The following is a 14072-nucleotide window of genomic DNA, read 5'->3' on the forward strand; positions in this document are numbered from 1 at the left end:
CAAGGTTGATCCAAGGCTGATTCTGCTTAGCATCCTCAGGCAGGGCAACAGCTCAACCTCCAGACCACACCTCCTGCCCAACTTTATGTAAAGTTATGAGAGAATATTCTAGAACAGTGGTTCCCAACATTTTTTCACTTGCATACCCCTTAGCTGTCCATTTCCATAAATTACCCTTCATATTAGCCCAGCAAGGCATTCTAATGCCAGCACCACAAGGCATTCTAATACAGACCTGCCTTTTTCCACAATTATTCAATTCTTTTTCAAGTACCCCAAATGTCCTAGCAAGTACCCCTGGGGGTATATGTACCACAGGTTGGGAACCACTGTTCTAGAATCTTGTTCTTGTTGGTCCTTATTTTGCATACTAAAGGAGAGGTGTTTTCCACAAAGAGCCAAAAAAACCACAAAAAAAACCCCACTCTTCTTGCCTTGGTTTGCACAGGCTTTATTCTGAGAAACTTCACAGTGAACAAACAGTTTTGGATTAGAGTTCTTTCTTGCTTTTCAAACAGGTAGATGCATGTGGTTCTTTTCTCCTTTCACAGTGAGAGTCAAATAGGAGTTACAGAACTTTAAACTGATTGGGTGATCTTGGACATTGTGGGTCCTGCTAAATGAGTGTCTTCACTTATAGTAATTTAATTTTCTAATTCTATTTTCAATCTAATCACTTTCTTCTGTCAATATATTAACTTGTTTCAACACTTCAGTGCATGTATTCTGGATTGATGGTATACAATGACACTGGAAAATGCTCTGCCCCTCCCCCCACACATAGAAGGTGTCTCAAGAAAATGTAATCACACTTTATATTGTCAAATTTATTATGCTCTATTTCACATATCTGAATATTTCACATGTATATTTCATGTATATATGTATATTACAGAAACAGTTGCTTGACCCAGTTAATTAGCTAATGAATGAGACCATGATCTGGAAATGTTATCCACGGGTATCTATATACCACTGACATTGTTGACTTAGAGATCTGCTGACATTCACCAATGTGTGTGCTGGGATGTGAGTTCCACACATTTTTTCAATTGCCTCCCTTAGATGTTTGAGTGCTGCATGATTCATACAGTGAAGTATGTATAAATCAGAGCTCATTAAAATGTTTGTAATTTTTTTTAGACATCCTGTGTGTGAAATTTTTTTAAAAGAAAATTCTAATCAAGTATTTATTTATTTATGTTAGAGTCCTTACCAAATATCATAACCTCTGAATTGGAAAAAAAGATACCTTCAGGTAAGAATGTTACTATTTCCATCAATAACTCGGGTAAGCAGTTAAAGTTTACAAGACAGTTTGACTAATTCAAGCCCAGAAGTCTCCTAGGTTAGTAACAACTGTCAGCATAATGAAATATGGTTATTCCAAGATATAAACTCTATAGAAATTGCAGGGTGCGTGGGTAATATTGGAGCTGATGTAAGTCTGTACATGGAAGAGGGCACAGATTTGTTCTCTGCTGCCCCAGAGTGTAGGATTAGATCCTAATGGGCTTAAGCTCCAAGAGGGAAGATCTTGGCTGAAAATCAAGAAAGTTTTCTTAATAAGAAAGGTTCAATGATGGAACCCATTGATGACTGAAGGAAGTGTGGGTTCTCCTTCGCAGGTGGTCTTTGAGCAGAGACTTGACAAGCACTTTTTGGAGAAGCTCTAGAGAGGATTTTCCTACTTCAAACATTGGGTTGGACTCAATGGTCTTTGAAGGCTCCTTCCAACTCTAAGATTCTATTTCCTATGTCTCAAGTATATCTAGTTCCTTTCATGCTGATCTCAGCTGTGAAAAACTATTCTCCCCATGATCCCTTTTGTTTATCTTCCAATTCCTGGATTTTCCTCACTATTCAGTTCTTTAACTTCTCTCCTTTTTTAATTCTTATAAATAGCCGCTAACATACGAGGGTTGCCCAGAAAGTAATGCACCACATTTTTTTTCTTCAACAATTATTTATTGAACACAATGAAACTTACACACAAGAAAGAATGATGTTTCTTCTACACTCCCTATTTTTCCACGTAATCTCCGTCCAGTTCTATGGCCTTCCTCCAGCGAGACACAAGGGCATGTATGCCCTGTTGGTACCACTCCTTGTTCTGGTCACGAAGCCATTTCTGCACTGTGCAAATCACCTCTTCGTCATCCTCAAAATGTCTTCCGTGAATGGCATCCTTTAATGGCCCAAACAAGTGGAAGTCTGAGGGAGCTAGGTCAGGGCTGTAGGGTGGATGGAGTAACACAGTCCAACCCTGTTTAGTGATGTGTTCCGAAGTCCTCAAACTTGTGTGAGGCCGAGCGTTATCATGTTGAATCAAACATTCACATGGGTTGTTATGGCGCCAAAGTTGCTGGAAGCGCTTCTTGAGTTTGGTTAATGTCTTCACATAAGCTTCAGAATTAATGGTTCTGCCTCTTGGCATCAATGAGTATGACGCCCTCACAGTCCCAAAACACAGTGATCGTGACCTTACCGGCGGAAGCAGTTGCTTTGAATTTTTTCTTCTGTGGAGATTGAGGATGACGCCATTCCATCGACTGTCATTTTGTTTCGGGCTCAAAATGGTGAACCCAGGTTTCATCACCTGTCACAATCCTGGACAAGAACGCTTCCCCCTCATCTTCAAAACGTTTCAGCAACTCAGAAGAAATGTTTTTTCTGAGAGATTTGTGGTCCACCGTAAGACAGCGCGGAACCCATCGTGCACACACTTTTGAGTAATCAAGAGCACGGATGATTGCATCCACACTTCCTTTGCTGATTGACAGCTTCAGCGCCAACTGCCTAGTCGTTATGCGTCAGTCCTCGCGAATGAGCACATCAGCAAGCTGCGTCTTGTCAGGTGTGACAGCCGGGGATGGCCGCCCCGAATGCTGCAAATCTTGGAGCTCTGCCGAACCGCCTTCTAATGGCCTCACCCTCTGTGCCCAGCGACCAACCGTACTTCTGTCGACTGCAGATTCTCCATAAACTGTACACAAACGTTTGTGAATGTTCCCAACAGTTTCTTTCTCCGCAATGAGAAATTCAATGATGACACGCTGCTTGTAACGTACATCACTTACAGATGCCATTTTGAAACACTGCTGCAGCTACGCTATCTGTCTGAAGAAAACAAAAATTTGTGTGCGCACTCCTGAAAATTCAAATAATGTATATCTAAAGTTTCGCATTCGTACCATTACTGTAGGCTGAGAAAAAAATATGTGGTGCATTACTTTCTGGGCGACCCTCGTACAATTAACTCTAATGACAATTTAAATGCATCCCCTAAGACTTCATAGTTTCTAACTGAGCCATTATTGTGCCTGAAATAGTGTCTCTTCCCATCTTTTGACTTTGTAAGTTGATCCTTTAAAACTGCTGAATCTAGTCTCCATCTTTCCCAAATACATCTATTGAAATTCTTTCATGTACAATAGGGCAGGGAATCCTTTTGCATGATTCTTTTTCCGCAGAGCCTTTTATTAATATAAGTGTTGACATATGAATATAGTCTATTCTTGCAAATGACATGCCTTTTTAAGTAATATGTATATTCTCTTTCCTGATTTTTTAAAAATATCCAAATATCATGTATTCTCAAATGTTTCAGCCATTGTTTAATTTTCTCTGGTATTCCATTATTGATTGCACAAGCCTGACCTCTTGATTTTTCCAGTGCAGCATTCCCCACCTTATTTAAATCTTCTTCCATCAGCAGTTCTCTTTCCTGAAACGCCTCCATCTTCTGAGCCAAATTCTTACAAATCAAACTAGCCCAGTTCATATACATTTAAATGCAGTGCATATGCCATTTATTATATGTATCATTGTCTGGCCTCATTTTCTCTTTACCCTTATATCAATTTCTATCTTTATTTGCCTTCTTCAATTCCCACTGCAGCTTTTCTGAAATCAAAACAGATGTACCTTTAGTTTTCACACTTGCCACTGCATGTGTCTAAAAAACATCTTTGTTGAGATTCGCTCCTTCTCCATACAGATAATCGGAAAAAGAATCCCATTTATTCTTCATTTCTTTCTCTCAATTTAATTGTCAAAAACTGGAACTTTCTGTGGACAGGGAGACAGCTTGAGGTTACTGTTTTGTTTGTTCCCTTACCCCAGGGATGCTCAATACGTTGATCACGATCTACCGGTCGATCGCGAGGCAAAATGAGTCGATCGCAGGCTTCTCTCCCGTCCACGCATCCCTGGGAGTGAGCCCCGTTGACTCTACTGGGGCTGACTCGTGAGTAGACCTGGAGAGGAGCCGCTGGCAGGCTTCTCTCCCATCCAGGCATCCCTGGGAGTGAGCCCCGTCCTGGGAGTGAGCTCCCTGGGAGTGACACATCCCTGGGAGTGAGCTCCTGTCCACGCATCCCTGGGAGTGAGCCCTGTCCTGGGAGTGAGCTCCTGTCCACACATCCCTGGGAGTGAGCCCTGTTGACTCTACTGGGGCTGACTTACCTTTCCCCTATTTTTGCACTGGTATGTATGGAGATCTGCCCCCCCCCCCAACTTCCATCTGTTGGTTCTGTGTGCAAGGGGTTTTGCACTGGTCTTGCTGTGATGTCTATATAGAGATCTTCCCTCCCCCACACCTTTCCCCTGTTTTTGCACTGGTCTGTATAGAGATCTGTTCCCCCCACTTGTATTGGAATCGAGGAAGATCTGGTGAGGAGGTAGATGTGGTGTCAGCAGTGGCCCCTTTAAGGGTAAAGCCTGGGCATCCAGCAGAGGGTGCTGCACAGCTGCAGCCACTTGAAGGCAACAGGGCCCCCAGGGATATAAGAGCACCTGAGGCAGGAAGGGCTCCACTTATTTATGTGAGTCAGCCTTTTCCTACATGAAGATCATTAAGTCCAAGTACCGTTCCACTATGACTGATGAACATTTGGAAGTGTGCTTGAGGCTGGCTGTCAGCAGCTACAGTCCGGGCTATGCATCCTTGGCTGATTCACTTCAGTGCAAGTCATCAAAGTAAACTCAAGTAATTACAAAAATGTTTATAGTTAATTATGTTGTGTTGTGCAATATTGGCTCATGCGGTTATGCAAGGTACACCAACATACATTGTACACATAAATGTTATATGTTATGATGGTGCGAACATTGTAAAAAAACTCTGGTAGATCTCCGGGCCTTGCTGGGTTTCAAAGTAGCTCTCGAGCCAAAAAAGTGTGAGCACCCCTGCCTTAACCCATGTCAAGACCCAGCAACCACTATGAGGGCACAATCCTAACCAACGTTCCAGCAGCAAGGTAAAGGCAATGCAGCTTACAGGTAAGGGAACAAACATTCCCTTAACTTGAGGGGGCCTCCATGACTGCCCTCCAACTGCAAGATGCAGCACATGCCCAATTGGAACAGCTGTCAGAGCTGGTAAGTTGGTTAGGATTTGGACCAGAGTCTACTTGGAACTGCACACTGTTCAATTGCTGGCACATAACCGACTAACCACTTGTAGGACTTTTTGGCCTGGGATGGGGATAGGATCTGGCAGCAGCCTCCGTTGCTGTCCCTGCCCCTCCCAGGCCTAAACCACCCCTCTTCCCATCTGCCCCCACTGTTTTGCCCCTCCTTGTCTTTCCCCTGCTCCACCCCACCCTCCTCCCACCTGGAATGCCCCCATGCTGCTTGACAGCAAACTCACCACTGACTGTTCCCAGGGCTTCTCTGACCGGTGCAGAGACCCAGCACCTGCCCATGCTGGCCTCTGCACTGCGCCTCCCTCGTTCAGGCTGTTGCAAAGTGCTTTACAGCCCTTTTGCAAAGGTTGTCTCTGTGGCAGTTTGCACAAGATCAGTACTGCAGGAGCATGGGATCAAATCCTAAGTCTCTAATAAGAGTTGGATAATGCTGAATCTTTTTCCCCAGAACTTGCACCTGCTTCTCTTTCTCCTGATGTTCTTTTATTTCTCTTCCTAACTTGTCAATTTGTCCAGAAAGCTGTTTTATATTCTTCTCAGTTCTTCTCCTACTTTTTTATCTCTCTCTGCCATTTTCCTACCCAGCTCTTATATCCCATTCCTTTAGGATCTTGTCTAGTCTCTTCAAACATTTTTTGTTATCTCTCCTTGAACAACATTTATTTTTTAGTAAATAAATCTCATATGTTCTTTATAAATCTGTACAGGAATTTCTATCCACTTCTTCCTCTTCCTCTCTTTGATCACTCTTCTTGGAATTCTTCTATACCCCACTATTTCTTTAAAAAAAGGACACTATATGTGATGCTTGGTTTTTCACTGTCCATTAATTTTATACCTTTATATCTTTTTACATATACACTCCATAGCAATATAATTACCTCAAATACTTTCCAAATTTTCTGCCTCTATACCTCAACAACTCCTTCAAATCAATATTTGCAGATAACCTTCCTTTTCCCCCTGTTCTTTTAAAGCATTGCTTACATTGTAACATTCCTTCTCCAATTCATTAATTAGAATATATCAATGAATTATGTTCCTCAGATGGTACAGAAATCAGATGATACAGAAATTCATTAATCAGTTCATTCAGGTTCATCAAAGTCCTTTAAATCAATTAGTTGAGCAATTCATCCATTTCTCTTAAGCCAATTCATCCAAAAATTCAAAAGTTTCTCATTATTCAAGTTATCAGTAAGTTGAGCAGTTTGAGCTATATTTTTCCGTAATGTAATCCATTCTTTAAACCTGTTTCTTGGATAAGTAACTTCTCATATCAGTATTTCCTTAGATGTGAGTCTCATCTCCCACTAAACAGAGCTTTCATTCTTTATCAAAGATAAATATATATATATATTTCATAGTCAGAGTTTGCCTTTCCAAAATGGCACTTTTTCCAAAGCACTCCTACTGAAGTGCTACTTTCCTGAGTGCTATTTTCCTACTAAAGCACTCAATTGTACCATTCATTATCCATGGTCTTGCTATTTGCTGGAGCAACACATGAGAGTGACAAGCCCCTCTGGGTTGTGCCCTCTGGTGGACCTGTCCCTAGGTCACCACACCCAGAGTACTTGGTCAGGGAAATCCATCTGGCTAGTTTTCAATAGAGAACAGGAAGTGGCTTTCAAGTGAGTTTTTTTACTATTATGGAAGCTTGGGAAGCCCTGCAAATGCATCTGCAGGGCTCAGGGCTGCCTGCACCCCCCTGAGGCTGGCACTCCATTTGGTAGTAGGAACTATCCCCCCCCCCCCCGCAGCAGCACAATCCTGGGCACACGCATGATCCTGGGATTCCCCCCCCCCCCACACACACACACTGTGCTCCCAACTCCCTTGTAGGAGTTTGGGAAGCACTGGTTTAAACTTGTGCTTCCCAAACACATTCCATATTCATCCCAAACACAACCATATTCTACAACCTTGGTTGATTTGTTCCAAAGCAGTGTTTGTTTCCCAAGTAGAATGTCATCTAATCCACCTTACTGATTTTGAACTGAGAGGTTTAGGATTTTACTAATAAGGATTAAGGACCCACCCCCCCAAAAAACCAAAACCCTAGTCAATTTATGTTAAAATTATTTATGTAAGTTGATTGTTGTTGGTAACTTTCACCATTTAATTATTCAATAAAAACTTATTGTTGACTCTGCTATAATCAATGAGACATTTGCATTCTGCACTCTCATTCTCACACTTCAGCCATATCCAATAATACATGAGTTTGTCGTATATGCCTCATGGTTAATTTTTCAATTACAAGGATGTGAGCCACTCTGACACCCCAGAACACATGGAAAGCCAGTTGTGAAACGCTCATGGCCATGGAATCAATGACATTTATATAATGTGTCCTTTCCATACTTTGCAAAATAAAGTGCCATTCACACTCAGATAAATGACTTCTGAAATAACTTTAGGGTCTTCCACATTTCTTTGCTTCATCCTTGCAGTCAATCTGGAATCTTTCCCCCCATCCTTTAGTAATATGACGCTTATAGTGTATTGAAGTAAAACCTGTGCTAAGAAGGATAGAGCATAAAGGAAAATTATAAGGTGGAAAATGTTGATGTACCTTAAGCAGGAGATAGGAGCACATGGGAGAGAACTGTGTTAGGGACAACATTCAGAACTTTCTGTTTTTCTTTTCTTTTTCAGATCTGCTCTCAAGGAGGCAAGCCACAGTGCTTTAGAATCACACACATACATGATCATCAGATGATGACTTCCATGAGAAAATATAGGCAGAGCCTATTTATTTAAGTGTTAGTTCTGTTCCGTGACTCAGAGCGATTAAGAACTCGTTGTGCTAAATTCCATAGAGTTATGCAAGTACACTGAAGCCTGACACTTCCGGATGGAAGGAAACTAAGGCAGCTGTTATCAATCCCCTCCCCTCCGTACTCAGCCCTCCCCATTGCCAGCTGCCTGGCTTCTTTCACATGGGATGCTGATCTTTTAAGAGTCCAGCCCTATGCATTTCTACTCAGAAGTAAGCCCCATTGTAGTCAATGGGGCTTACTCCCAGGAAAGTATGGAGAGGATTGTAGGCTAAATCTCATGCTTTGCTTGTTGCGAAGGCTTGCTTGTGATAGTCTGCACCATGGGGGGGGGGTTTGCTTGTGTCAGTGATTGCCTGCACCATCTCAATGGGGGCAGATTTGGCAAACACTCCCTGGGTTTTTTAAAGCAATCCACTCTGTTGCTACCACACCTGCCCCTGTGTGAGTGAGTGAGTGAGTGAGTGAGAGCAAGAGAGCGAGCTCCACCTTGCTGCATGTGTTCTGGCTACAGAGATTTTCAGGCTCCCCTTCCCCTCTTCAGCCTCTTTGCTGGCTCAGGGGCCCCAGGAGTGTTACTGTTCCTTTGCAAGGGGAACTTCTTCCAGGGCTATTTCCCTGCCCTTTTTGCAGTGTTTTGGGCTGCCTGGAAAGGGAGCTAGACGCCAGCGCAAAGGTGTGTGTGACTTTGGGGATGTGACCCCACCCCATTCGCATTGAGACAAATCCGAAGATAAAAAAATCCGTGGATAAATAGGTTGCACCTGTATGCCATCACAGTTCTGACACCACCAATAGAATGTTTACATTCTCCATTGCTACTTGCAACACTTCAGTGAAGTCAGTTCACACATTCAGCTGCATGTTATCAGTTGTGCAGTATTCTTGTGGAATTTGGCAGGTTATTAATTCAATTGGTCTTGCATAATAAGGGTATAGCAAACACACAGGACTGATCTGCAAGGCTAAAATCTTGGAACACCATTCATGTGTTCATCTTTCTAGAAACACAGCAATTACAACATCCCTGATAAAATATGGAAATTATGAAACAAGCAGCCCAAAGAACATGAAAAAGCTTTGGGGTTCACACAGCTAGATGATGAACACTGAACATCATCTTGTCAGTTCTTAGCCTTGTGTCTGTCTGCAAGAGGAATCTTGCAGCACCTACAAAAGAGGTCAAAGTGTGCCCAAGCACTGCAGCGTTCAGCTGTGGCTAGTAGTATTCATAACCAAATTGCTTTACTGTTGCAGCTCCCTGGGAATGCAGATAGATTCCCGATTTACTGTAGCATGACTTTTCCTAAATTATAGTGCAGGCAGACATACAAAAACATGCATGCATAAGGTGAAGGACAAACCAAGATAATATGGTACAAATGTAAATAACTGAAACACAAGATGACATCCTAGTTAGTTGAAGAAATCAGTGTTTGCTAGAACACTAAACTGTTGCTTAACCACAACAAACATCATCATGCAAAGTTATTCTTATTACCTAACTACATTTAGTAGTAGTAACACAGCCCTACTGTGTAATTTGTTGTGTTAATCTAAATTTCTAATTCTTTCAGTGCTGTGATTTGTAAATGGGTCCCGTTCCTCCAGACGTACACTTTGGGGGTCTTCACTTGCTCCGTTCACATAATCATACCGGCAATCTGCCAGTTTCAGACTGCAGTACCTCTTTGCTTTCATACTTTCCCAGCCATTCACCCATGTGTCAAATCTACCCATGGCTGAGCAGCTGATTGGCAAGTATGAGAAGTGACCATCTTCTCCAAAGGAAACAGTCAAAGCCCTGTGGAGAGAGATCGCACTAGGTGCACCATAGGTCAAGGTACCTCTGAGACTGAAGACATTTTGTCAACCAAGTCTGTGAGGTCAGGTTAAGCCAAGAACTGCTCAGACAGGTGTTGGATCTCAAAAGAACACCACGTTCTTTCTGTGTATTTTTGTTCTCTGTGACAGTTACAGCCCCAGAAATAATACTGCCTTTTTGTTGGAATCCATTTTGTTCTTCCCTAATTGTTGCAGTGGTGCTGCCTGTTATTTTTTCCTCAATTCTAAAAGACTTATTGAAGAGGGGCTCCCATCCTTCGCAGACTTAACACAAAGCAAAGTCTTTTACAACTAGACCCTCCGTTGTCTCCTTGGTCTGTGGTACTTGAGGGTTCTTCACTTTATGCTATTATAGCTTTGTAAGTATTAAACATACTACCAACAAGTAAATGAATTTGGTAACCAGTACTGTAAAATAATAAAGCAGGAAAAAAGAGTTATAGAACTAGTTGAAATTAGCTAAGAATGGTATATTTTAAATGATAGTGGAGGCTCACCTTTCCAATCCTGAGCTGCCCGGTACCCAGAGGAGTAGCAGCACTGAAACAGCTGCTGCTGCATTGAATGGCAGCCAGGGAGTTGCCACCAGCTCCCCGGGGAAGGGTCTACTCAATGGGGTTACTATTTAGCTGGCGCAGAGTAGAGCAGCTCCATGCTGAGCTGGGAGTTTTGATGCAGGGTTCTGGATGTGGTGGAGCAGAGCTCTGGCATTCCCACCCCCTCCCTCCCTTGCCCTGCCTTCCTCCTACCCTCCCTCTTCCCCGGAATGCCCCCCGCCCCAACTCACCTCTCTGCCGCCTGAGTGATTAGCTCTGGGTGGCATGCGACAGGCCTCCAGCTGGTGCTGGCTTAGCATGAACTGGCAGTGAGTTGGTGCCAGTGCTGACCCAGTTGTGAGTCTCACAGGTGTGCCTTACAGCACATTTGTGACCCTCAGTGCAGGCTGGCGCTGAGAGATCTGAATCTGGCCCTGAGTCTGCATTACCAGTAGTGCTTGGCGGACATCAGATAGGGGGAGTCAAGAATGAGAAAGCACCATCCTAAATCCCAGAGGGTGACACTACAGAAATTCTATTTCTGTAGATTTCACAGAATCTAATAACATCAGGTTCTTCTACCAAGAACCCCATGGCATGAGACTTTACTACATTATACTTCCAAACTAAAAGAAAACTAATGAATTGTCCAGTTAATATGCTCTCATTTGAGAGCCCATCTCAGATAGGATTATTCTTGCTTTTGCAGGCTTTGCAATGCCCTCGCCCTAAGTATAGCCGCTGCACTGCACTGCACTTGGAAGGCTTCACGCGTGCTGCAATGAGTATGCTGAGTTCATATCTCCACTAGCATCTCCACTTATTTCAGTCAAGGGAGCAGATCTACATGTGGAAAAGAGCTGCATCATCCACAGCTAATCACTGGATCAGACTGCAATTAAAAGTAAATCCACACACAATCCTATACATCTATGCAAAGAATTGAATCTCATGGGAGTCATGGAGGCATGAAACATAAATCACCTAAAATGGGCATCAGCTCCACTCCTAACGATAACCAAAAGTTTCACTCAGGGGCATCATGTCCAATAGAAGAGGGGAACAATATTTTGTCCCACCCAAGAGAAAATGGATATATATATATATATATATATATATATATATATATATATATATATATATATATATATATATATATATATATGGTGCCAACCTCTTTGTCTTACATGAGAGCAAGTCCAATCGATTTCAGCAGAACTTCTGTATAAAGGGTGTAGGACTGAAACACAAGTCTTGTAGATGTGACTTCATAGCAGTACCAATCACCCTTGCAAGCAATTTCACAATTGTTATTAAACCTACAAAACATGTACAAACCTAATTTATTTTATTTACTTAAAATATTTATATCCCACCTGCCCATGGAAGTGACCAAGGTAACCCTCAAAACATGATTTTAAAACCAGTTAAACCACAGTAGTAACTGAACATCAATTCCTACAACAGTCATTAATGGTATAAAAAACAAACCAACCAGAATCTACTGCCTCAAGATTACCAATTTGGAGACAATTCTTACAACAGGGGAAACTGATTCAAGTGGAAACTTCTAAAGAGATCCCAATTTAAATCCTTGCCACATTTTGATCAGAGTATTGCCTGAATTATGCTATACCTAAATATGGATCCTAACAGGAGGCTACAATAAGCCATGCATAGATTAAAGTGCTTCTCAAACTTAAGCTGAACTTCAAGACTTCTAAGGTGTATGACAGCAACCCCTAAAAACAAAACCAGCAACATTTGGCTTGCTTCTAGAGAACATGGTAGCCAAGTCGCAAATCATACTAGTATACACAGTCCCTTTGTAATAGATGGCCTTGTGTGACTAAGCATACATCAGTATTTTCTGGATTTACAGGTCTCTAATCTGACAATTAATATTTACAACCTTAAATACATTTGCTGACTCACTTGAAAAAAATGGGAATCTTTCACCTATTAAATCTCCAAAGCACTGAATAATGTATTCTGCTAAAATGTCCTTAGCAAGACAAATTCATAAATGGTGTAAATCAATGTTTGAAATTAAGGGACAAATGTGACTTTTTGATGCTGCAGGTTCAGCATGACAATTTTTTTTTTTAATGCAACTAGATGGCTTTCCTTGTTGAAGGCAAAAAAGCTCCAATTGCAGATTTTTACCCTAAACATGTATGGTGGTTGTTATGTAAAACATTTTTTACTGCATTTTCTGAGTTGTTAGTGCAGCTGCTGAACTGCGCTTGGGTAATTCCCTCATTGGAATTATTTATCAGAAGATTTTGACTAGAGACAACCTTTGTAATGACACACCATGACGTTTTGAACCTCCATTATGAGACATTTCCCAAAGTTTTAAAATTAGAGGTGCTAAAAAACACACTACCTTGCCAACATATTGATAGTCAGAGCCGGTGTACTCCTCCAAGAGAAAGAACTGATTCCACATCCAGCTTCTTTTGGAACGATGCAGCTCTTTCCTGTTATTTCTAGATAGATCCAAAACCTTTATGTTCTCTGGGAAGCCACTAGTCCTTTTGGATAATGGAGTGGAAGAACTTTGGTGGGGATGACCAACCCAGAAGAGGATCCAGAAGCAATGATAAGTTCTCATCATGGCAGTACAAAAACAAGGTTGAAGTGGTGATTTCTTTCTCCACTTTAATGTAAACGGATTTTTCGTACTGAAGTCAGTCTCATTCCTACTTCCTTGCTTAATGCTCTTGGCTTAGGTCTCTGTGGGTATCTGAAATGGAGGGAAAAAAGAAAATTTATCATACATTTACAGAATACATTCAATGTCACAGTAAATATGTCAAAAAAGTAGATGTAATTGCCACAAAAAGTATCCTATGAGGCTTTCATTCCTTAAGTGCCGCAAGTGGCCATTTACATAAATTGAATGCAACATCTATGTTGAGTAGGAGGAATAATAGCACTATTTATTTTTGCTCTTTATTCCACTTAATTAAAAATACTAATTTGGCCAGCTCAATTAAGTCCTTTGGCTTTTTAATATTTGTACTCTGCGATCCCATTTATTATGCCAAAATAATTTGTGCTTGTCAATAACAGCATTTTTAACTGTGGTGATTAAGGACTACGTGGTATACATCCAGGATTCTCTTCAAGTGTGGAAAACCATCCATTGTGTAATTTTGCATATTTCTCAATGAGGCATGTAGAGTTAGGACCAGTATATCCTAATCAGTGGACCATGGAAATCTGTTTGCTTCCCCATTTCAGCTGGCTGATGACACTGGGGAGCAAATGGAAACACCAACTATTTGTGTAACAATAGATACTGTTAGAAGTTCCCTAACTGCAGGGTTGAATTGTGGCTGCATTGGCACGGAAAAGTTGGATAGGATTGGGCCCTTTGATGTCATTTCCATGTGCAGGTGATGGTTTTGGGTTGTGACAATAGCCATCTTGAGTCAACAAGAGCCAGTGTGCTTTTATGCATCCTTAACCCC

General features: G+C 41.7%; 1 protein-coding gene across 3 annotated transcripts in view; it reads right to left on the reverse strand.

The window, feature by feature from the left end:
• LOC136649280 (cadherin-6) overlaps positions 1-13213 on the reverse strand; it is a 78900-nt gene extending 65687 nt beyond the window's left edge. For all 3 annotated transcript variants that reach the window (XM_066625793.1, XM_066625792.1, XM_066625791.1), the window contains exon 1: positions 12983-13213. In XM_066625793.1, coding sequence (XP_066481890.1) covers positions 12983-13213 — 231 coding nt within the window. The remainder of the gene's footprint in view (positions 1-12982) is intronic.
• Between the last annotated feature and the right edge of the window lie 859 nt (positions 13214-14072).

The sequence above is a fragment of the Tiliqua scincoides genome, chromosome 4, assembly GCF_035046505.1.
Source record: "Tiliqua scincoides isolate rTilSci1 chromosome 4, rTilSci1.hap2, whole genome shotgun sequence".
NCBI lineage: Eukaryota > Metazoa > Chordata > Lepidosauria > Squamata > Scincidae > Tiliqua > Tiliqua scincoides.